This window comes from Suillus fuscotomentosus (assembly GCF_016647785.1).
Source record: "Suillus fuscotomentosus strain FC203 chromosome Unknown F5891scaffold_18, whole genome shotgun sequence".
NCBI lineage: Eukaryota > Fungi > Basidiomycota > Agaricomycetes > Boletales > Suillaceae > Suillus > Suillus fuscotomentosus.
The window spans coordinates 178,060-200,443 of NW_024539530.1; the positions used below are offsets into that span (position 1 = coordinate 178,060).

At 47.9% G+C, this 22,384-nt stretch overlaps 9 protein-coding genes across 9 annotated transcripts; 6 read left to right on the forward strand and 3 right to left on the reverse strand.

The window, feature by feature from the left end:
* Window positions 1-43: 43 nt before the first annotated feature.
* On the reverse strand, window positions 44-550 carry F5891DRAFT_949322 (replication factor A protein 3; the record flags this gene model as incomplete). Its single annotated transcript, XM_041374866.1, has 4 exons — window positions 44-126; window positions 180-285; window positions 337-393; window positions 461-550. 4 exons carry the CDS (start codon window positions 548-550, stop codon window positions 44-46), a joined length of 336 nt encoding a protein of 111 aa, XP_041227703.1.
* A 155-nt stretch (window positions 551-705) lies between these two features.
* Window positions 706-4,564, forward strand: F5891DRAFT_1024849 (uncharacterized protein). The gene is made up of 14 exons (XM_041361345.1): window positions 706-815; window positions 868-1,742; window positions 1,794-1,859; window positions 1,907-1,979; window positions 2,039-2,336; window positions 2,401-2,425; window positions 2,526-2,614; window positions 2,678-2,761; window positions 2,824-2,877; window positions 2,930-2,950; window positions 3,002-3,246; window positions 3,298-3,480; window positions 3,531-3,622; window positions 3,673-4,564. Exons 2-14 carry the CDS (start codon window positions 886-888, stop codon window positions 4,355-4,357), a joined length of 2,772 nt encoding a protein of 923 aa, XP_041227704.1. The 5' UTR covers window positions 706-815; window positions 868-885; the 3' UTR covers window positions 4,358-4,564.
* Window positions 4,565-5,188: 624 nt separating this feature from the next.
* On the reverse strand, window positions 5,189-6,392 carry F5891DRAFT_1277224 (interferon-inducible GTPase-domain-containing protein; the record flags this gene model as incomplete). The annotated part of the gene is made up of 3 exons (XM_041370260.1): window positions 6,367-6,392; window positions 5,570-6,315; window positions 5,189-5,520 (listed from the first exon to the last, which is right to left on the reverse strand). The coding sequence occupies exons 2-3, from the start codon at window positions 6,228-6,230 to the stop codon at window positions 5,189-5,191; spliced, it is 993 nt and encodes a 330-aa protein (XP_041227705.1). The 5' UTR covers window positions 6,231-6,315; window positions 6,367-6,392.
* Window positions 6,393-8,359: 1,967 nt separating this feature from the next.
* F5891DRAFT_1127764 (uncharacterized protein) lies at window positions 8,360-8,984 on the forward strand (the record flags this gene model as incomplete). Its single annotated transcript, XM_041364213.1, has 5 exons — window positions 8,360-8,458; window positions 8,511-8,606; window positions 8,662-8,716; window positions 8,770-8,810; window positions 8,865-8,984. The coding sequence occupies 5 exons, from the start codon at window positions 8,360-8,362 to the stop codon at window positions 8,982-8,984; spliced, it is 411 nt and encodes a 136-aa protein (XP_041227706.1).
* Window positions 8,972-11,756, reverse strand: F5891DRAFT_175316 (uncharacterized protein). Its single transcript, XM_041370790.1, has 3 exons — window positions 11,214-11,756; window positions 9,588-11,161; window positions 8,972-9,523 (listed from the first exon to the last, which is right to left on the reverse strand). Exons 1-3 carry the CDS (start codon window positions 11,494-11,496, stop codon window positions 9,320-9,322), a joined length of 2,061 nt encoding a protein of 686 aa, XP_041227707.1. The 5' UTR covers window positions 11,497-11,756; the 3' UTR covers window positions 8,972-9,319.
* Window positions 11,757-12,914: 1,158 nt separating this feature from the next.
* Window positions 12,915-14,878, forward strand: F5891DRAFT_1024877 (phosphatidylinositol-glycan biosynthesis class S protein-domain-containing protein). Its single transcript, XM_041361346.1, has 7 exons — window positions 12,915-13,290; window positions 13,348-13,440; window positions 13,495-13,671; window positions 13,725-13,907; window positions 13,959-14,048; window positions 14,097-14,464; window positions 14,516-14,878. The coding sequence occupies exons 1-7, from the start codon at window positions 12,930-12,932 to the stop codon at window positions 14,753-14,755; spliced, it is 1,512 nt and encodes a 503-aa protein (XP_041227708.1). The 5' UTR covers window positions 12,915-12,929; the 3' UTR covers window positions 14,756-14,878.
* Window positions 14,879-15,338: 460 nt separating this feature from the next.
* On the forward strand, window positions 15,339-17,337 carry F5891DRAFT_1143672 (CTLH/CRA C-terminal to lish motif domain-containing protein). The gene is made up of 7 exons (XM_041364959.1): window positions 15,339-15,641; window positions 15,698-15,883; window positions 15,943-16,158; window positions 16,215-16,337; window positions 16,395-16,580; window positions 16,630-16,953; window positions 17,030-17,337. The coding sequence occupies exons 1-7, from the start codon at window positions 15,582-15,584 to the stop codon at window positions 17,129-17,131; spliced, it is 1,197 nt and encodes a 398-aa protein (XP_041227709.1). The 5' UTR covers window positions 15,339-15,581; the 3' UTR covers window positions 17,132-17,337.
* A 731-nt stretch (window positions 17,338-18,068) lies between these two features.
* F5891DRAFT_175412 (hemolysin-III related-domain-containing protein) lies at window positions 18,069-19,909 on the forward strand. The gene is made up of 7 exons (XM_041370792.1): window positions 18,069-18,325; window positions 18,392-18,435; window positions 18,495-18,754; window positions 18,815-18,857; window positions 18,909-19,010; window positions 19,071-19,278; window positions 19,341-19,909. Exons 1-7 carry the CDS (start codon window positions 18,165-18,167, stop codon window positions 19,504-19,506), a joined length of 984 nt encoding a protein of 327 aa, XP_041227710.1. The 5' UTR covers window positions 18,069-18,164; the 3' UTR covers window positions 19,507-19,909.
* F5891DRAFT_175403 (cytochrome P450) lies at window positions 19,910-22,369 on the forward strand. The gene is made up of 7 exons (XM_041370791.1): window positions 19,910-20,578; window positions 20,634-20,732; window positions 20,783-20,885; window positions 20,945-21,033; window positions 21,088-21,381; window positions 21,434-21,878; window positions 21,935-22,369. The coding sequence occupies exons 1-7, from the start codon at window positions 20,312-20,314 to the stop codon at window positions 22,144-22,146; spliced, it is 1,509 nt and encodes a 502-aa protein (XP_041227711.1). The 5' UTR covers window positions 19,910-20,311; the 3' UTR covers window positions 22,147-22,369.
* Window positions 22,370-22,384: the final 15 nt, after the last annotated feature.

Below are 22,384 nucleotides of genomic sequence, written 5' to 3' on the forward strand. Positions count from 1 at the left end.
GTTTGTATGTGCTGGTAGATAATCAATGTGTAGGCACACTAGGCTATGTGTCTTTGTACCGAGGGAAAAGCTTATCGAACCTCGATTCAAACGTAAGCTCAATCACGTCGTTGACCAGTTGCATATCTATATTAGCGGAATGAGAATGAACAAGGTTATACGATTTATTGAAAACATACCTAGCTCGCCTTCTGAATCCAACGGGAGTGTCGCCATGGCTTTTATTGTGGATGCATCCACCACGTTTCCAATAACTTCGACATAGGTGGCAGTCATATCCACATTCTACCACCGACAATAAGAGTTATGAAAAGTCAGGAGTGCACGAGCTCTGACCTTCCTTTGAATTTCTACCTGACCGCCATCACTCGCTTCGAACGATGGCAATGTCATCTGAAAGCTGGAGCGAGGTAAGGGGGTCAGACGCGTTCGTGAAAGACGCGAATGAAAATTAGCTGACTCGGAGTACTTTGCAAGGGAGGCGGACTGTCCTGCCCTTGATTCCGGAAAGACGGGCAGAGTTGACGCGCATTGAGATATGTTCGTTCATGGCGAGCTCGAGATTGGAATTTGATGTACGTGCTGCTCTGGGTCGAAAGCGACGCGTCTGTGGCTGTGTAGTGGATAGTGGTAGTAAATACAGGTAAACATACGCTTGGCCGACATGAATCAAAACATGATACAATTTTAGTCGTTCAAAGTATAATTCATTCAGATCACATAATTTAAACTTGCAGAGGACAAGACGCGCGCATATGGTCACGTTATAGTACTACTAGGTCCGGCCGCCTAAGCACTTGATGGAAGATTCTTTAGTGCGCTGCGCTGTAGCCTCGTGCTGAGCTCCCTAACTCAAACTGCGACAAGGCTTTATAGGTCCTAGAGATGACAGCACAATTCCTTGTACACTTTCTCAACACAGTGAAGAAGTGGCTTTCACAGCTTGCACGACGCTCTGCGAGTTCATTTTCGCTTTTTTTGTCTTTACTCTGCCGATTTGTTTCTGATCGTTTAAAGCTCAGTGCATGTCGTCGGAGATTGTTTGCTGGGATCCGTTTTTCCAACGAGGCTCTACCGCGTTCCCAAGAGAACATCGCAAGACAGGATGCACCCATTTGCTCGAGTTCTCTGCCTCTGCCTTCTTCGGATGATCCTCGTTCAAGAAACCATTCACAACACCCGCGAAAAAATACAGCGATACCTGTGTCACAGATTAATACAACAATACGGAATGGGGGTACTGCAGAGATAGACAGGGGTTCTATATCGAGTTTCCACACAGGGGAGAGCTCGGGGAGCAACATGAGTGGGCCGTTCCCCAGTGGCGACCCATTAGAGCGGTCTGGCAGTCCAGGCCCATCACGTCCTTTAGGCCTCTATGGATTGTGGGAGTCACATTCAAGATCGCAGACATCCACGAATGATGCTCGTTCTTTGGTTGCAAGGCCCACGGCCTCCACGATGCATCCCGCGCTTGGCGCTTCCAAACATAGTCTTACACCATCATTTACTGGATTACGACCGCACAAGGGACATGTTTATCATCTTTCGAATGACGTCCATAATTCCATGACGCTACAACCTGCACCACCAGATCTTGCTGCCGATCATGTTCGTTACGTTGCTCCGCCCCGTAGCGACGAGATGCCGGGCTCAGAGATTGAGGTCCATCAACGTATACTCCCAGGAATATTTCCTATGGTTGCGGCAGGAGTCTTGAGATATAAGAGGTGTATTACCCGGTGAAGATGAGCTTTTTGTCCTACTTGTACTCAAGAGCTGACATTGCAAAGGCCCACTGACAATGTCCTGACTACTGTCCCCATTATGACAATCACGTTTCCTGTGCATGACCCGAGGTAAGTCGTACTTAAACCATCTTCTTTCATACATAAACTCTTTCAAGTATGGTTTTGCCCGAAGGATGGACCACCCTTGTTCATCCAGAAGGTTCTCGCTACTTTCTAAACGAAAAACAAGTGCGTAAAATCTATCAATTATTGAAGACCAGCATTTTTAGTATGACTCCTATATCTAGAGGACATTCACAGAAGTAAATATATTTGATCCACAAATACACAAGGGCATCGAAGACTACATGCAATACTTGTGGAGTGGGCTCAGGTCAATCATTAAACAAGAGAACCGCCGCCTCGACCTGACGCAGGTGGACCTTGTACTCGAGCTAAAGAGGAACGATGTTGCAATTGATAACTCTGGCATCGCTTGGTACTATTTCGTCAACCACAATAGCAGATGCCTCTTTTGGTTGCACGAGTCTGACGTCGAAGATGTGCTCCGAGATTGTAAAGGCATCAGGAGTCTTTCACACATACGTGGGTAGATCGTAGTTGTTCAGTGCATCTGGATCTGACGACTCGTCCTGATTCTCATTGCCAGGGCTTGCCATTCAGGCACAGTACTGGTTGTATTCTAGGAAAGGTCCGTTCGACACGGCTCACAATACCATCCAATTTCTAATACAATCATAGGTTCACATACAAATATACTGACGAAGAGCATAGGCTGCATTGGGAATATTTCCCTGACCTGTGTTTAGTTTCACAAGACCATGTCGATGAGATTAAGGATATGTTGATGCATGCGACATGTGGTTAGTACTTGTTTAGGTCTTCTATCTTGACCCAATATGTTTGGTTGCAACTTGAACCATCAGATCACATAACATCGAAGCGGTCTTCTGCGCTAGGTGATGTCATCGAACTCAAGGACTATATTTCGGTGGTAAATGGACTCAAGGGTACATACGCTACGTCGATACTTCCTCATGAATTTCTGTGCTAATTCAGTTTTTCTAAAAAGTTCATTCCCGTGAAAAGCAGCGGATGCAACGATGTCATACTGCTATTATCATTGGTGAGGTTTGAATTTGGACTCCAGCTGTTCCTAATGTCGATTATCATTTAAGGCCGTATCATGAAGTTATTCAGTCAATACTCTCTCATTTTTTCTATCCAGCTGTGATTTGATGGTTTTCTAGGTGAAAATCAGTTTACCAACTTTCACGGGGAGGATTGCGTGAGACTGATATCTGACAAAACGGTTCATGGTTGGACATACACACCATCATTGTTGATGGTCGTGGTCGCACCCTTCCTTTTTTTGGACCCCATGACGCAAGTCCAAAAACTGCACAAGGCCTTTGTAGATGAAACTCCTTCCACGGCACGGTGGAATGCACTTAGTTTGAAATTGAAAAGGCAGCTCAAGGACTCCAATCTCTTGGTAAATCCATCTCTGTTGTGTTGAACAAAATTAATTTGGAACCATTGGTAGGCCACTGTCTTGCTCAGCGTCAATGTTGGGTTTCTCGATATCAGCACTGTTGATACCGGCGGGAGATCTGCCATTCAGATTATAAGCTACATGTCCTTGGTTACGAGCTTAGGAAGTATAATTCTCGGCATGTTCTTGGTCTGGCATGAACAAACCTCTGGAGATAATACAGCCTTGGAAGCGGTCAGTAACATGCTGTACAAGTGGAATGTTTCTTACGGTAGTTGTGTCAGGCATCATTTGCATTAAAAATTCACGACGAAAAGCATGGACTTGAAAAGCTGGCCATAATTTACAGCATTCCCAAGGCGTTACTCATGTGGGGGTGAGTCTTGTACCATAATGCTACAGGCAGACGCCCTGACTTCAAGTTAGGATGATCTTCTTCTTTGTGGCATTTTCCATCGATTGGTGCAGTTCCAGGGATATAACTTCCGGAGCCATAGTCGGTACTACGGTACTTATCGTATTCGGGATGATAACATACGGCATTATTCGCATCAGGGAAAGAGAGCGCTGGTGGTGGCACGCAATTGGCCAGCAACTATCATCCTTTCGGGCTCGAGTCATGAAGTTTTTGGAGATGATAAGAAGCCAAAGACGCAAGCCCCAATCCGACCCTGAAGAAGCTAGCTCCCATACATTGACAGGCCTCCCGCAAGCAAATGTCGAGGTGGATGCCCCAACCCCACGCAACCACCAACCAGAATTACCAGGTGCCAACGGTCGTGAAGATCACCCTTACTCTATCGCCGAAACTCGGTCATACCAGTCCAACACCTCTGTGGCGTCCAAAAATGAAAGACAAGCAGCAGTAAATGACACGGGCGCCGCAGTACCGCCTAGTCCATATTATACAGAATACCAGGAGAATGCGAAATACGCAGATAACGTCGTTGGAGAGCCCGAAGAGGTCGATTATTCTCGGCCTTCGTCAAGCACAACTCCGTATCCAAAGATCGTCGGTAGAAGAGCCACCGATGAACCTTTCCGTCATGCGGCGGCGGCTGCGAAGTGGACACTACAAGACGGTCAAGACATAGAAGAGGCCGAAGATTAGGGTTTGTTGGATTTGATTTTGGACATCGTGAGAGGAAATCAACGGGCTAGGCAGTACTAACACCTACTATGTAGCTAGGTGGCCATCACCAATCAGGATTAGACCTTACTGTAGAACATGTATTGTATGACTTATAGGCCGGCTGCGAGGTGGATGGCCTCGTCAAGCGTCTCCTCATCACTGACGGGGTTGAACATTAATGAACGTGACTTTCAATCCGGGAGAGTTTGGATGTGTCACTGGTATTGCTGTGTATCATTCTCTCATCCCTAGTATCTAATCGATCAAATGATTCTGCCTGCCTCCTTTGCAACATTTGGTCGAGGCGTTCTTGAAACAATCTGAGTAATTCTAGTGTAGCATTCAGTTGCAAATACACGGCGCAGTCTGTTGCCACGAAATAAAATGTGATGCTTCAGACTTTGGGACTGCATATCAATCATCGATGTTCATGAACGTTCACATTTGGGTAAGTACAGACTTAGTATAAGACCGTTGAGCTTTCTAATTTAAGATTTTGGTTCGACTTCAATCAGCCTGGCATCGTGTTGTTCCAGCTACACTTCAATCAACTGACAAAAAACTGTTGTATGTAACATACTCCGAGAACGCGATATGTAAGACTACAGACTTGAGGGAGAGATATATCTCTCCCTCAAGTGAATCCGACAAGAAAATGAAAATGAACATAACCAGCAAACAAAAGACTAAAAGATGTGGTGCTAATACTAGAAGCCTTGTGTTGGGGCTGTCAGGATCCAGGACAGGCCTAGCTATATAGTAAAATTTGTACTCAACTATCCGATTGATAATCGAACGGGAGACTCTGGCTTACGTTGAACACCCCAACTGTAGACGCTTCAACGTGAATTCTTTGACATCATCCAGAAGCTTTGCCTCATCAATTGTCTTTGTGGGGTGGATCTTGCCAGTGCACACTGTCTGATGCATGGCGTCGTTGCAAACGATGTAGACATTCTTAGGAGGGAGGTTCCCCTTCTCAAGGTTAATTTGGACATTCTGATGCGTTTCATCGATAAACCTCTGGTGTTCTTGTGATCTCGTCAGCCGGAAAAGAGAACGTGTTGTGTCGTCCATGTCTGAGTCGGGATCCCAAGGGTCGAAGCCCATCTTCTGGGACACCATGTTTTTGATGTGCTGGTCTGACTTAGGAGCGAACAAGGAACGCCTCAATGTTCTTGAACTGCTCACAAGTGCGGAGGATGGCAAGGTCGGAATCCAAGAAACGATTGTCTATGACCATGATGATGCAATCAAAGATGTAGAGGCCCATGTCATTGAAGTATTTCCAGTCCGGCACATCTAGAGTGCCTGATCCGGGAACGTCATACCAAATTGTCCGGGAGTTCGGGCGCGGATCAGGGTACCTCGTGACGGTGCGAGTGGTCTCGATGATTCCCGCAGGAGCGGCCATGGTATGATTTGTGGACAAGCCACGGACGGCATTGATGAAGGACGACTTGCCAGCTCCAGCAGAGCCAACAACTGCGATGTGGATGAATCCCGGATTGTAATGATACGTGGCCTTCATCCGATTGATGTCTTCTTCTGAAGGGTGACACTCGGGGCGAACACCTTCGAACCATTTCTTCTCAGCAGCGAGCCTTGCTTCTTCCACTCTGCGACTATCTTCTGCAGCTGACTGTTGCAGTTCATCCAGATGGTTCTGCAACATTACGCGGATCAAAATCTCCATTAAGTCATTTTTCATCTTCCTTGCTGTCTCTTCTGCTTCCAGTCGCCTGGCTCTGGCAAAATGCATTGGCCAGATGGCCGCAAACGTGGCGGACCCCGCAGATACTACTGCAGACACTGCAGACGCCACGACTGGGACCATGAGTGGGACAACCATGCGGTGCAGAGAAACTTTGTGTGTGGCTAGCGACTTTTGCGCTGCTGAGAAGGGCAACCTGTTGTCTGCGTGCGTCCGATACAACCTAGGATAAGATTGACCAATCGTGGATTGCGGAACTTCAAACTTTGCTCACCTCTGTATGGATCGCGATAATGTAAATGTGGCGTGCAGCTGATGATAGATCTGCAGGGAATACAACAGAAAACGACTTGACAAGGGGCAAGCAGGGTGGGCGACAGGTTTTATACTGGTCCAGACAAGACGCGAGGCCGGTACGAATAAGGTGTAATAACTTCGGCAGCTTCCACATTGTTCAAAAGCTATTCACGTAGCTTCTGATCGGTGTTGTGTCTAGGGTAAAATAGAGTATGCACCCATTAATGAAAAGTCGTAGATCAGAGATCTGCGTGAAGTTCTGTGACCTGGTTCGACTTAAAAGACAATTTGACATTGTGCAATGAGAAAGCCACGCCCGCCAATACCCCAATTGCCCACATAGGCAAGCCATCGATAGACGAACTGAACCTTGTCTTACCAGTCCTAGTCAACCTCCAATTAGCCACTCGAGACCGCGTTATTTGCTGTTTGGATGCATGAAGGCAGGTGTTCGACGTTGAACGCGAGTGCAGTGGCATTACCAACAATTGTCATGTTTGGGCAGACTTAGCAGATAACGGTGTACACCCACCATCCTTGTCTATTTTGATGTGCACTCTATGACCCTGGTATTGCTAAGAAATACGACAAGTCCTCGATGCTGACGAGTGTCAAAGGTCCTTCAGCCTGTAACTGAGTAGTAGGGCATTGTCGAGATCCGTGATTGGATTGATTATGGTGATTAGAAGCAGTTTGGGCTGGGGATATGCGATGCCATTTTGTGGACGACATGTTGTCATGCAATACGCATGTTGTGATAGGGTGCGCGCCATCCAATATAGAAGGAAACGAGTGTCTTCCTTCAATGTTTCATGATGGTCTGGGAGATTGATAGCAGTGGCGGTGCACCTGCTAGCAGTGTCTTCCGCCTCAATCGCCTGATCACTCGTCCGGGTGGCTTCAGAATATTTCGACCAGACGGCTACAGCAGATATAATAGTTGGGAAGATTGGTGCACCCATGCAGTGCAGAGAAACCTTGGGAAAGGGGGTGGATGTGCCATCGCTGAAAAGCGCGATGTAGCAACGTGTTTTGTGTGCGTCTGATGTGACCTAGACAAATTAACGAATCGTAGACTGCGGAACTTCGAGCTTCGCCCACCTCTGTACGGATTGCCATGATCTGGGTGCAGCGTCCAGGTGATAACAACTCTACAAGGCAAAGACGAGAAATTATCCGACACGGGGCAAGTAGTAGGGTGGGTGTACAGGTCTTATACTTTTCCAGACAGATGTGAAGCTGGTACGAGTAAGGTGTGATGTCTTTTGGCAGCTTCCATATTGTTGAAAAGCTATTAATTTGACTCCTGATGTGTTACGCCGAGGGTAGAATATTAGAACATGCATCCGCCGACAAGAAGTCACAGATCAAAGATCTACGTGAGGTTCTGCGAGTCGATTTGGGCAGATATGAGTGATAGGAGAAGACAGAAGTGAATCAGGTTTCTGGGCATGTATTTCCATATTTCCGACGACTGTTCGTACAATAGACGAAGGTGAGGTGTACAGTCTAGTGTATTTCATAGTGCAAAAACCACTGCCATGGGAGATGATCGAGAGCGTTGTGGAAACAGAGGCGACGGTTCGTAGGGATTGAAATGTTGAAGTATGTCGAGTCGGGTGAAAGATGAAACAACGAGATGCGAGCAACACAACGAGCAACGAAGAAGCGTAGTAGCTTGGAGCAAGAGCCAGAATGGACATGAGAGACAAGTCTTCAAGAGGCCTCAGCGGCATATCTGCCAATGAGCCTTGACCTGAGCGCTGTCGCCTGAGTCATTTTCTGATTGGACCATGGACGCGTGGAATCACGAGTTCAGGACTGGCACTGATTGGTTGGCTTGCTAGACTTTGTAGTAGGAAGTTCTAGAGAGACTGGCATTCCGGTTGCAAATGAATCTTTCTATTTTTAGTAAGCACATCATTCAGTCACTGCTGGCACTGCCTACCCTTAGATTCACCTTCCACGCCATGGGCAAGAAACAGTCAGGGTCGGCTGAGAAAAAGCCTACGGAAAAGAAAGGTGGAAACAGCAAGAACACCAACAAAGGTGATCAATCCGAGGGCAAAGTAAGCTACAACAGTCGCTTCTGATGAAAACCGCACCTCGAGTTGTGTCCAGGGAAAGGGTGGTCTGAAGGCCGCAACTACTGTCAACGTCCGCCATATTCTATGCGAGAAACACTCCAAGGCAACTGAGGCATTGCAGAAGATCCAGGTGGTGACGCATGCCATTATATGAAGGTGCACTGGTTCTGATAGGTGGTTTGCAGGAGGGGCAGCGCTTCGACAAGGTAGCGCAGGAATACTCAGAGGACAAAGCTAAAGGTGAGTTTACTGACCAGATATAATTGTGGAATGTCATAAAAATCTCGTCCCAGCTGGTGGCAGTCTTGGCTGGATGGTGCGAGGGTCTATGGTTGTAAGTAGTTTGTCATTGACTGACTCAGATAAGCGAAATTTATCTGTCATAAAGGGTGCATTCCAAGATGCTGCGTTCGCCCTTACCCCGTCCACTGTCGACAAACCCATTTTGTCGCCTTTAGTCAAAACGAATTTCGGATACCACGTTATCATGGTAGAGGGTCGTAGATGACTCGACGCCCAGGGTATCTTCCGCACACTATGCACTCGTTTGGCCTGAGTCTACAATTAACGAATTATACAACTACCATACGTGAGTGAGATACAAGCTGAGGATATACGTATCAGACAGTCGCCTGAAAGGACCTGCAGTATAACTACTGAATTAGATAATTAAAGTGTCGAATCTCCAACGGAAACAGATGCCAATTCATTCATGTGACAAGCTAAGCGGCGCCACAGTCTGCTACCAAATCACCACAGACCTTGTGGGGAATGGAGGCAGCGACGCGGTGCACATTATCACCATGTTGAGATAGAAGCTCAAGGAACAAACCTGGACTGAGATCAGCAAGCCGATTTCAGAGGCTGTGCGGGAGAGGTCTGACTTTTGTCCTCTTTGGACCATGATATTGGCATCGACGACGACTTGCAATAATCTGGAAGTTCAGGAGCGGGGGTGGCTTCCTCTGACGGGGTGGGGACTGCGCGTGCTCTTGGCTTCCGGGGTCTTCTGGTTTGCTTTGGAGGTGGAACCTCAGCGCCTGGTTCCTGTACACGTCAAACATACATATCAACAAAAACGCCAGTAGTAAGTAACTGGACCCGGACGTACAGTAGGTTCAACCTCTTCTTGAGCAAGACCCGACGAACGTGCAACTGCGGTGGAGCGCCGCCGGCGCTTCTGCTCATCCGCTTCAGGATCTGGCGTTGTCCCGGAAGAAGTGGGGGTCTGATCAGGCTGGACGGTACTCCTGCGGGACTGGTTTCTCCTGGGTTCAACATTGGATCGCAGCATAGCAGCCCTCCTGCGCTTGCTGGGTACAGCCGAGGAGGTGGGGTGGGCAGCCAATACCTCATCATCATGGCGGCGAATATCCGCAAGCAGCGCGTTGCCTTTCTGCTTATTAGCCCCCCTGCCGTTCCTTCGGCGCCGACCTGCACCATACTGTGCAATAGCCTTGCGGAAGTCGACGTGCGGCTTGTGCAGGTAGTAGTACGTGACACACTGGGCGGCAGTCTTATTGGGTAGATGTTGAGCAATAAGCCCGAATTGTTTCGGATGCGCAGCGTATCTCTCCTTGAAGACAATGCGCTCCTCTTCTGTCCAGAGGTCAAGAGCCGAGGACGAGCTGTAGAATTCCGCAGGATCGTCCAAGAGATTGTTCGTGTCGTCGTAAGAATATGGACCACGGCCATCAACGACAGAAACCATATCCGGTATCTTTGCAACGTTCTTGATCGCCAAGTAGCTTGGATCCGTCAGCTCCTCCATCCCAAGATTCGCGATGATTTGCTCCATCTCAAGATCAGAGCGAACAGCATCACCCAAAACAGCAGCTGATCGTCTGGTGGACCTGCCGCCTGCAGAAGCTGGCATGGATTCCTCAGGTAGACCACCTTTTGACACGTTATCGAGCCGGGCACATTGCGCTATCCATTGCTGATGTAGCTCAAGATATTCTTCTCTCAGCTTTTGCTGTTTTTCCCGAAGGGTTGTTTCTCGCTCCAGGAAGTGTCCTGATAAGGACGATCTAATAGACTGAGAATGTAACGCCATTCTTTCCTGACGGGGCTGATCAGCTGCAAATTCCTCAAAAAGCTTGTCTTGCGCGTCAATGGGTGAAGGCAGAGAAGGCTCGCGGATCGCCCGATTGGCCCTAAGAACCGGAACAACACGCTCATCGCGCGTCTGACGATCACATTGAAGCCTCGTTAAGACTACAAAACGGAGGGCTTTTGCGGTCGAGTCTGAATAAGACGGACGACCATAAAACCAGGTTGCGGGTTGTTCTACGTCAAGTGCAGGAGTCAAAGGCTGCTCTCCTGCCTCGATATGAGACGGACTACCGACCGATTCGGTGGCAGTGACTTGTGGAACAGACTTAAGAAAGGGAGTGTTTCCTGTTAATGTTCGCGAGGAGCCGACATCAATATCTTTCTCCGGTATTCTTGATTCTGGTAAAGGAGCCGTGGTCGCGGTCGCGGACGCTGGTGAGTCATTGACGACCGCCCCCACAGATTTCAAAGCAAGACTGGGCGTAGCAGGACTAATGTCATCAGAAAGAAGGGAGGTTTGGTTGGTTTGCATTTCAGTCCCTTTACCAGCAGAATCTCCCAAGAAGGCAAATTCCACGTCACCAGGGAGAGCATGAGATGATATGAGTCCAGGAGGAGACATCTCAATATCTAAATTGGTATACGTCTTCAGGTTATCGACAAGCAAAATGGATGGTCGTACCTTCTCCTGACAATAAACTTGGTGGAGAACGCGGGAAAATCGATGCCAAAGGCGGACCATTAAGCTCACCGTTCACCACAGGATGGACCGGTTTGGCGTCCACGTGCGGCAACTCGTGGGGTAGAGGCTTAGGGTGTGTAGAACCCTTTCCAGCAAGAGTGTTCGATGTAGAACCAAGTCGATCAGGATCTCGCGACAACACATGCGTGGGTACTTGTTGAATTGTACTCTCTCGATTTGATTTCGGTGACACAATGTCCTTAGGACCATTATGCACGGACATAATAGATTTATCAGGTCGAGAAGAAGCAGATGATCGGGATGAAGATCTCGACTTTAATCTTTTAAGGGGGGCTTCAGAAGATATCGAGGACGCTCTAGATCGTGCTACGGACTGGGGAGGTGATGCAGCTCTGCAAGATGGTGAATGCCTACGGGGGTCACGATCGGTGATATGTGGGTCTGGGGGGGGAGAGTTAATAGTATGGCGAGGCGGTGTACTAGCAATGGAGGTCGAAGACCGCGTATCATCGTGATCATATTGACTGGATGGTCGACGCGGATAATAAGCATCTGTGTTCGATTTATCAACTGAGCGCGGTGACCGCCGAGTACTATCATCGTATTGTGGCCGATATGAATCTGACCGAACGAACACGTGTGGTTCTCGGTAGCTTTGACCACTAGAATAAGGACGATAAGTATCACCATGAGTAGGAGGATACCCTGGTGACTTCTGAGGAGAGCAATCTCGTGCAGGACGGGCACGATAATCTGGAAATCTGGGACTTGTAGGCTCCAACCTACATACGATGATGAGAGAATATACTAAGTGACACGCAAATGGACAAACGCTTCGTATCGGCCGGGTCGATCGACGTGTGATTGCTTCCAGGAGTCTGATGGCTCGAACATTCGCTCTGCCATAGTATCTCTGCGGAGTTTTTCCCGTAGAGGTGGTGGACTCGGAGAGGATCTTCGATCTTGCCAAGACGACTGCCAGCGGGAACCGGGATCCCAGAAGCGTGGTTCCGTAGAACGAGACCGTTCGTAACGATCTGGGGATGGACTGCGGCTGTTATAGCGTTCTGGTCTCCATGCAGTTGGCCTGTAAATGTTCGGATGATCATCACTACGATAGCTAGGTCCCCCACGGGGGATATAACTATCGTACGGGGAGTATCTCCGCGAAGATGGCCCAGGAGATGGAGATCTTCGACGTGCAGTAGAATAGGGTGACTGAGAAAGAGGATATTTGAACGACCCGAGAAAGTACGACTCTCACGAGAACTTACGTCGTATACAGATGAGAAACTGCCACCTAGAGAGCGTCGTATGTCGTGTGCAGACGAAGGATTAGCAAAAGTAGAAGTTTCGTAGCTTGCAGAAGTCATGCTTAAGAGGATTGGGACCTCCAAGATGCTACAACGCTTGTCACAGGTAGGAAATGAAAGAGAAGTTGGAATGAAAATTAGCCTAGCGCGTCGTGGTGATGTGAATATTTGTATAGCTATTTGAAAGCAAGTGAAGGTCAGTTATCGAACATGGATGTTTGAAACTTTGATGCAACTAGGAGCGAAGACACTCAGTCGAAGTAAACGACTGAGGTAGATGAGTGATCTCTAGCAAGAAGGGATTGAAACTCCGACCCCCCATTTGCGGGTCGATGTCGTTGTTGGCAACTTGGTGTTAAGTATTGCTCAGGACTCTGTTAGGATGAACTCTGCTGCTTTCGCAAACACTGGCTCTGGCTTCAAAGATCCTGAAAAACTTAGCTTCGAAAGAGACTGGATACGCAGAGCAGTCTTGGCCTCGTATTGGATCGTTATTATTCTGGCTTTCCCATTCTGGTGGCATTTGACGAGTATCGAGAGACTTGCACTTCCGACCAGTCAAGTACGATCACAACTTCAGAATAACATTGTCTTTCCTATCGCTATTCACTTTGATGCGTCCATTAGCCAACAAAATCCCACTCTAAACTCTCAAGTTCAAACATTACTTCATGATTCTGCGATAAATGAACCTGGACGGTGGACAGGCGTTGACATACGCCTACAAGACAGAAATGATGAAGGTTTGTGCGCTCACGTAAATTATACAATGGACAGGGCAATCTAACGTGTTACTGTAGTAGCATCTAGCCTATATACAGTTGCTCTTGGTGAACAGACCTCAATTGCCCATTCAAGAAACTTGCGGGTGAACAGGACCGATGCACAGTCAGGTGAGTCAATAAGAGTACTGTATCTTTAAACGAATTCGACTGCTCTCATATTAGCAACGAGATTAAGCTCTATATTGTCCGACCTTATCGCTCCTCCAGAGTCAGGCACTTCACATTCGCAGCGTGTCGTTCAATACTCAGATCACTATCGTCTCGCTTTCACGCTACTAAACGAAGATGCAACCCCCAATCGATTCGTTGCAACATGGGATGTGCAAGCTGCGCTCGCAGGTAATCCATATGGCCCCTCTATATCGAGACCAACTCTCAAGACACTTTATCAGAATTCATATATCCGCTGATGTCTCAACTCTCTATTTTGCACAATTTTACTGTCGAAAGTCAAGTACAGTACCATGCTCCATTAGCATTTGAGCCGAGACGCGTGACCCTTGGTGACACCGAAGTATCAGGGCTTACGCAGGAAGACTTGACGGTGTTTATCAATTCTGCCGAATGGACACTTGGTCAGTACTGCGTTGTAATCGATGGTGTCAACACCTGACCAGTCATTGTAGCATCCAGCGTCTCGAATGATCCTGTTCTACATTTCGTTCTATTCGTTCCTTCTGAGACCCATTCACCCATGAACATTGTTGACAGTGAAGGTAAATGTCGCGTATACTCGCTTATGGTCATTTCTGACTTATCAATAGGTCGTCCAATAAATCAGAGCTCCTTCCTTTTGCCCCAATGGGGCAGTATTTTTATCCTCAACAATGAACTCAATTCCTCGTCGTTGCATCTTTCATATAATGATCTAAAACCAGTTTTCCGCAATTTTGCCACCCAGCTCGCTGCTCTTTTAGGCGTGCCACCCGTTCCCTTCGGCTTGATTATGGAAGGAAGCTTTCTATCTGACTGGCAGTTAGATGCTCTGCTCCGGCATCGTGCATTGCAGAATGTGCAAGGCAGCCAGGACACATTGCACAGCATTATAAAGCTCGTGGATCAGATCAATAACATGCCTGTTGGGCAAGTGGTACGAGATGATGTCCTAGATGCCCTTGCATCGCTCCACGAGGTGCGTTCTGCATCTGGTGTCATATTAATGAAGACTGCTCAAATAATGCAGGCTTATCGCACTGCTGTGACATCGCCGGCCCTTGCTCTGCGATGGTCCAGTAAGGCATTATCTATGGCGTCACGCGCTTTCTTCAATCCTGGGATGCTGGCATTGCTGTACTTTCCTGCCGAGCACAAGTATGCGGTGTATACGCCACTATTCGCATCTATATCTGTTCCTCTTGTGGTGGCCTTAATTCGGGAGTTCATGGCGTGGAAACGGGGCTCACGGGATAACGGAAGGCGGTGAGATTGATGATTACGCCCTTTGTTTGATAGCTCGTTTGTCGTCCGCAAGGCTCTTGTGTACGCTAGAAAATACAAGATAATCCTATAGCAGTGTATTGTAGCCCTCCGTACTATAGTATATAATCACGGGTATGGGAAGCATTAAAGCCAGCTGAAGGCAATAAGATAAAGGGGGTGGTTACTGGGGTTTTGATGGCGGTGATTGATGCGACGTGATTTTGCTGCCGAATTTTTGAGCATGGGGTAGCACGGAAATGTGTGTATGACATATATTTCCCATAGCACGAGCCTTGGACGGCATCCCCATGGTCCCCCTCTCTCAATGCGAAGGTAGAATTGCTATTTTGCGGCGACTCCACCTAGATCCCATAATTTGACAGGGGCTATTGAGTAATAAGTCTAAGTGCTGGGCCTCTGCCGTGTCTCCGTGTGCTGCTGCTCTCTTAGCGCATCCGCCACAAATTCGCCAACTGATTCATTGCACGTAATCCCGCAGCTGTGCACAGGACAGTGGTTTGCACAGGGTGCAGTCAAAGCTCTAGTCGCTTTGATCACCGCCGAATTCAATTGTCCAGAGCCAATTTATGACTAGCCGCCCTTCTCCTCCAAGCCACATATAATATTGAGCTCCCACATAACCACACACACAGTATGATCTTTAAGTACTGAGTAGCGGTATAGTTACTAGCCTTTGTATTACTTGCCCAGCCAGCTCGGGCCTTCCAGGTCACGTGGGAGTAATTACAAGTACTACGATCATTTAATCCCGATTCCCTCCCAACGTCAACGATAGCTAAGCCTTGAAGACAGGCTCTTATACTATTGATATGAGCTCAACAAAGCTCAATTCAGAGGGGGTGTTGCTCTTTGAGCAACCATTTGTACGAGTGCGCAGTTACGCCTGCTAGTTCTCAATGACCTCACTACAATCACACTCCGCTAGGTCCCTTATGAAAACTATCGAAAGGTCTTCCGTGCAACACAACGGAACATTGAGCGCGAGCTCGGAAATGTACAGACTGTCTCGAATGACTTACTAAAACGATCCAAGAGCCGCGAGGTCAACCTCGAGGATGCTGCTAAGAGCGTAGATGGAATGATAGGTCGGGTTGAGAACCTCAAGCGCAAGGTACGTGGTGCTATTTGCTAGTTCGGATCTCATTTTACATCAGTGGACATTATGCGCAGCTTTCAGAACTGCAGGATACTGCTGGAAAGCCCACCCTTGATGTCACTCGGGAGAGGCTACAGCATCTCATGGCGGTAGAAACCCTGCAAACCACCGGTAGCCTCGATTTTTCACGGTGGGCGGACACGCGGCTTGACAGATGGCTTGTTGACTGGGCCCTCCGGACTGGACGGGAAAACACAGCACGAACACTGGCACAGGACAGGAACATAGAGGTTTGTAGTTCCGCAAAGTGTTCATATCAACTCATGGCGTTTACCGTTTGCAATAGACCCTTGTGGACATCGATCTGTTCACAGACATCCGAAGAATTGAATTGGCACTTTCCAAGCACAGCTGTACTGAAGCACTGGCATGGTGTAGCGAGAACAAGACGGCGTTGCGAAAAATTAAGGTGCGACTGAATTTTGCAATATGTGATCTCTATGAAAACATCTCGGTTCTTCCGCAGAGCACACTCGAATTTGAACTTCGCTTACAAGAGTACATCGAGTTGGCGCGTGATCAGAAGAAGCAGGAGGCCATGGCTTACTCGAAAAAACATCTCGTGTCATGGCAAGAAACACATCTCCCACAGATTATGCAGGCTGCCACTTTACTTGCAATAAAACCTTCTACGACGTGTGGCCCGTACCGCGTAAGATAGCGTTGCTCCATCTGCATTCGTATCTCATTGGATCTTTCAGAGACTATATGACGATTCCCGATGGCTTGATCTCATTCAAGCCTTTCGGCTTGCCATCTACAATCTGAACTCTTTACCCACTGAACCCCTTCTCAATCTTGCCCTCTATTCTGGTCTGGCTTCACTGAAGCTGCCATCCTGCAACGACAAGTCATCCCACAATATCGACTGCCCGGTGTGCGACCCCAGCATAAACACTCTAGCTCGAGAAGTTCCATTCAGCCACCACGCCAACTCTACTATTGTTTGTAGAATTAGCGGCAAGATCATGGACGAGGACAACATGCCCATGATGTTTCCTAATGGTCAAGTTTACTCGAGAGAGGTATGTCTTCCACTCCCGAAAACGAACCTATCACCGACTTCTTCATGTGACCAACTGATACTCATTCTACCGTCAGGCGCTGGAAGATATGGCAGCAAAGCACAATGGCATGGTCACTTGCCAAGTGACTGACCAGAAGTGCGAGTTCAGTGCGCTCAAGAAAGTATTCATCTCTTAGCTGTTTACGGTGTGGAATGCCAGACTCGTCGTCTCAATTCTTCACTTCGATTTTCACCGTGTGTTGGACCTATATACGCTCATTTTTTTTCATCGTGTAATAACATTAGCGACTTGTAGAATATTCAGACTCGACGAAGCTTGAGAGGAGGGCTTTTGTCGAGGATATTTTTCTGACTTAGCCAGAATTCAACTGCATTCATGACCAAGGGTGTTTTTGTAAGTGGCAATTGAATTCTGGTCAGTCCACTTTCGCTAGTTGACGTTGGGTTGACGTCGAAAAATCCCGCTCGTGGCTGAGCGCTGAGCACTGAACGACCTTTCGGCGACACGTGTCGGCGACCGAGAGCTTTCGTGATAGGTGTCAGAGAGTAGCGAAAAAGAAGAACTGACAGTAACAAAGTCTCTGCGACCTTGGCGGCGGTCTTAGTACGGCTGGCCAGGATGTGACGAAGGACTTGCGTAACATGATACACGATAAATTCATCTCGGTCCGATCTGGCCCTGGAAACTTCTTGCCAATTTGGTATGCCTAACGATATCTAACGCCCCTCTGGTGAAGAAGTGGCTCATAGGACAGGTTCCAGAAGCTGAAGCGGCCATCATGTTGAGTCTTCCAAGAAGAAAATTTCCCAAGGTAATGGAATACAGCTGACAATCGCCGACGATTGAAGTTCAATAATGAGCGCTGAGCGCTACAGCTTGTAGATTGGCGCTTGTCAAGATTTGTGCTCACATCGATAACAACCTTGGTTTTGATAGGTACATTCTTCAGACTTGCGAGGCGGCACTTTGTCACTTGTGCACTGGTGTGGGACGAGTGTGCTGTTCTTTGTATTAAATTTAATTGTGACTGACAAGTGTGAATTGGGGTCATGCTGTGCCTGTCACGCAAGCTTTGACTTGGAGCTTGACTTCATGCGCATGAAGTGCTGAGCCAAACGTTTCGTACCTTGCATCTCATATATACCAAGCCTACACAGCTACACATATTGTTCTCTCAATCTCGATACCTGGAGGTGTTTTTTCACTGTATGTCCGAGCTCAAGGCACGCAAGCGCAACCTCAGCAATCAGAATGGACCTGGACACCACATTTTGCAAACTGGTCCTGACAAGCAACGCATGACGCTTTCCTGGCACGAAATACCAGAATGGCAGAGGGATAATGAGTATATTTTAATGGGCTACAGACGGTAAGACTTGGTATCGACACCCGACTTGCCACAGTGCGAATGGTCGATTGACTGCCGTGCTACTAGAGTGCAGAACTGCTGGTCAGGTTGCATTGCATCTATCTACAGTTGTGAGGATATTTGAGTCGCCTCACATCTATATGTCGTTGATTGATTCTGTTCTGAGTAGATCCTCATAACGAAACTGGTAAGTTTCTTGTTGTCTCAAGTAGACATGATCCATTGCATTTTCCAGTGAACATCCTCAGTCATCTTGCTGGCGCTGTGGTATTCCTCTGGATTCTGATGACATTCCGCGGGCAATATATCTTGGCGTACAGCACTGCAACTTGGCTGGATACTTCTGTCTTTGTTATATTTCTACTCTCTGCAGTGTTCTGCCTCACTGCGAGCGCCATGTTCCACACTGCCACTTGTCATTCGGCACAGGTCAGCCCTTCTCCAAGTTCCGACTACCGGATCTGACTCATAATTCGAAATTGATTACAGGTGTCGACCCAGTGCCATGCACTGGACTACTCGGGGATCGTCAGTAAGTGAAGGTATCGCCACCTCTATCTCATTTTGATGAATCCTTCCGTAGTCCTCACCGTCGGATCTTTTGTACCATGCCTTTACTACGGATTCTACTGTGAACCAGCCTTGCAAGCCTGTTATCTATGTTCCATCGCACTAGTTGGCGCAGGTCGGTGTTGTCAATTGGTATCAGTCCATTAGCAAGTCATTTACCAATACACGTTTTAAGGAGCAGCATATATCGTTCTCAACCCTGAATATGCAAAACCAACACATCGAGGTGCACGTACCGGTGTTTTTATTGGTCTTGGATTGTCCGCTGTGATCCCAATTGCTCATTTATTGGTATCGCATGGGGCATCGAAGCTATTTTCCGAAATGGGATTTGGTTGGCTGCTCGCATCAGGCGGACTATACATTACGGGCGCGTTGATTTAGTGCGTAGGGCCTCATTTCCCGCCTTCACACATGTCTAACATTACAATTCATCCCCGCGCAGCGCCAATCGCATACCGGAATGTCTGGCCCCAGGGAAATTCGACTTACTCTTCGCATCACATCAAATATTTCACTTTTGTGTGGTCCTGGCCGCTCTGGCTCACTGGATGTGTGTATTGACTGCCTTCGATCATTGGCATTCTGGCTTAAACGGATGGAAATTGTGACATGCCGGTGTTGCGTCGCTGCGTCGTGGGTATTACGCTGTGGTTGGACAGCCCTGGGAAAAGATTTTGTCGGAACATGCCCCAAGGGCGGTCTTCGCCTGTACAGCAGGCTCACGGCTCCGGCGGAGTCGTTAGCGCGGAAACAAAATGCACGTTGCATAGTGTATCCGTAAGCCTAATGGAAGTTTGGTCATCCTTATTTCAATTGACAGATGAATGGTCTTGATTGTTTGCCTTTGGTGACCGCGCGCTGTATGCGGGAGTCCTCGGGACGTGTGTTTACGAAGGTGATGTGTACGTTAGATGACAGATGGATTTTGTGGTGAACGGAATCGAGGCTCTAGTACACCGGCGTCCGACGGATGATGACGAGTAGATGCAAAGATGCCATGCCACACCAAGACCTCGAGGCTTTGTCCGAGTTTTATTTTTTAGGTATTAGACAGTGCTGCGATGCAGGGCCGGATGTACTAACTCTGGCGGCCAATGGAGGTTAAGGAAATGCAGCACAAAGTACGTTAGGCTACACTGCAGAGCGTCGTCATTGTCTCCGGCACAAGACGTATGTAGCGCGTACGGGCCACGAGACAATTACGTATTTACCGCGTTTGCGGAACCGAAGCTAACAAATTAAAGATCTGATCATCACCGAAAGGCACTCATGTGTGCATACAGGCGAGGCCACATGTTGGCGTCTTGTACACGGTGTAATGACCCATGGACTTGTGGCATATAAAGTCGCGCCATCACGCAAGTTTTGGTTGCCGTACTCAAGTATTATCTTTCGCGTCCGACAGCTTGTATCATGTATACGGTCGGCCTACAATCCGCTGCCGACGCATTTCTTCTTTCTAGCCTAAAGGCCCAAGTGGCTCTCGCTTTGCTTATTCTCTTTATTCTTCTATTTTTTGGTTTTGGCTCTCAAAAAGATGGTGCTGTTGACGGCGCCCCAGTATTTCTCCCCGGCTCTCATCTCCTCGCCATCACCCCATTCTTCCGCCGACGTTTCGAGTTTTTGAACAATGGTTTCCATAAAACTGGCCAGTCCCTCTTTCAGTTCAATATGCTCCGGGTAAGCGTTATAGTACCAAATCTTCTCCGGCGACCACTCACTACGATGTTTGCAGGAGACGGTCATTGTTGTTTCTGGAGAGTCAGCCCGAAAATCTTTTTTCGCCAACAAGCACTTCGACCTCACCGAAGGCTTTAAAATGCTTTCCGGAGCTGTCAGCATCTTTTTCTATCATTGAAGACATTTAATCCTGACGCTACTTAGATCCCTGTTGTCAAAGGGGTAACTTCAAACCTTCAAACCAAGCGCATTGCGCAAATCCATAAGCGTCTCTCCTCCGTTCAGCGAAATGAACACTTAAGTGGCCGTACGTCGTTTCTATTCATTCACTTATTCTATCTTATCTCATTTTATCATCTTGCGTAGTCATTGCCCCCATTTTGGAGGATTGCCGAAGGGTAATGGAAACGTGGGGACCATCAGGAACATTTGACCCCTTTGAAAAAATTTACGAAGTTGGTTTTTGGATTCACTAGACTCGTCTCAAGTCCTGACCATGTATGCTACAGCTTTTATTCCAAATTACTGTACGATCGCTCTCCTGCGAGGAGTTGGCAGACGATCCTGTCCAAGTTGCGCGTCTCAAGCAACTCTACGACACCTTGGACAGTGGGACAACGCCTGCGACTGTCTTACTTCCATGGCTTCCTGGGCCTAGCATGCTTAAGAAGCTGTGGGCGACCAAAAAAATCTACGACATTATCGTCCGAGCCATTGATGAACGGGAGCGCAGTGGAATATCTAAACCTGACACTCTGCAAATGCTTCTCGACGAAAAAGACGAAAGGCTTGTCATCGTCGGTGTAAGTCTTTCTGTTGAGTATGGCGATTCCGAGTCATCTGACATTTCAACAGTTCATTTTGGGTCTCCTAGTTGCTGGTGCACGTGCTACTGGAACAACGGCTTCGTGGCTCATCACCTATCTTGGTGATCATGACTCCAAGGATGAAGTAATTGCTGAAGTGGAGCAACTCCTAGCCAATCACGTCTCTCCTAACGTCTCCTACTCTTTGTCACAACAACTTTCGTCCATTCCACTGGAGGCTTGGGAATCTGAGACACCTGTCCTTGATTCTCTTATTCGCGAGACTCTCAGGATTGCGCAACCTCATACTGCCATGCGCCGAAACCTTGGACCTGACGTGACGATTGACGGGAAGACCATCCCATCAGGGGCATATGTATTATATCCTTTCTCGGACGTTCATCTCAATCCGGACGTCTACCCTGATCCATGGAGGTTCGATCCTAGCCGCGAGGAGGCGACGGTTCCGTTCGGTTACGTCGGTTGGGGAGGAGGTAAGTCACGTTGTTGATTGCGCGCTTGTTAGCAAACCTAATTTTCCGGTAACAAGGCAAGACGCATTGCCTTGGACAACGCTTGGCCCGACTTGAGCTCAAGCTTGTCACATCCATGATGCTACTTGGCTTCCGGTACTCCCTTGTTGACAAGAAAGGCGAGCAACTCGACGCACCACCTCAACCCAACTGGAACGATATTCTACTGTGCCGACCAGAACAGGGCTCGTGTTATCTCAAACACGAGAAATCCATGCTTTCACTTTAACTCAAGCTGGCCTTGACTTTTCGGACAATCCTTCTCACCCTGCCAACAAACGAAGATCTTGTTGAGCCCTTTTCGAACATCACATCACTACATTACCCACACAATTCTAGTCACAAACCCACTGGACACACATCATTTATTTACCTTATACTTCATTTCAAAAACTGTACCGGCTCCGACACTATGCCCATAAAGTACTTATAAGTTGTTACCCGTCACCGCTCCCTCTCGTTTGCTA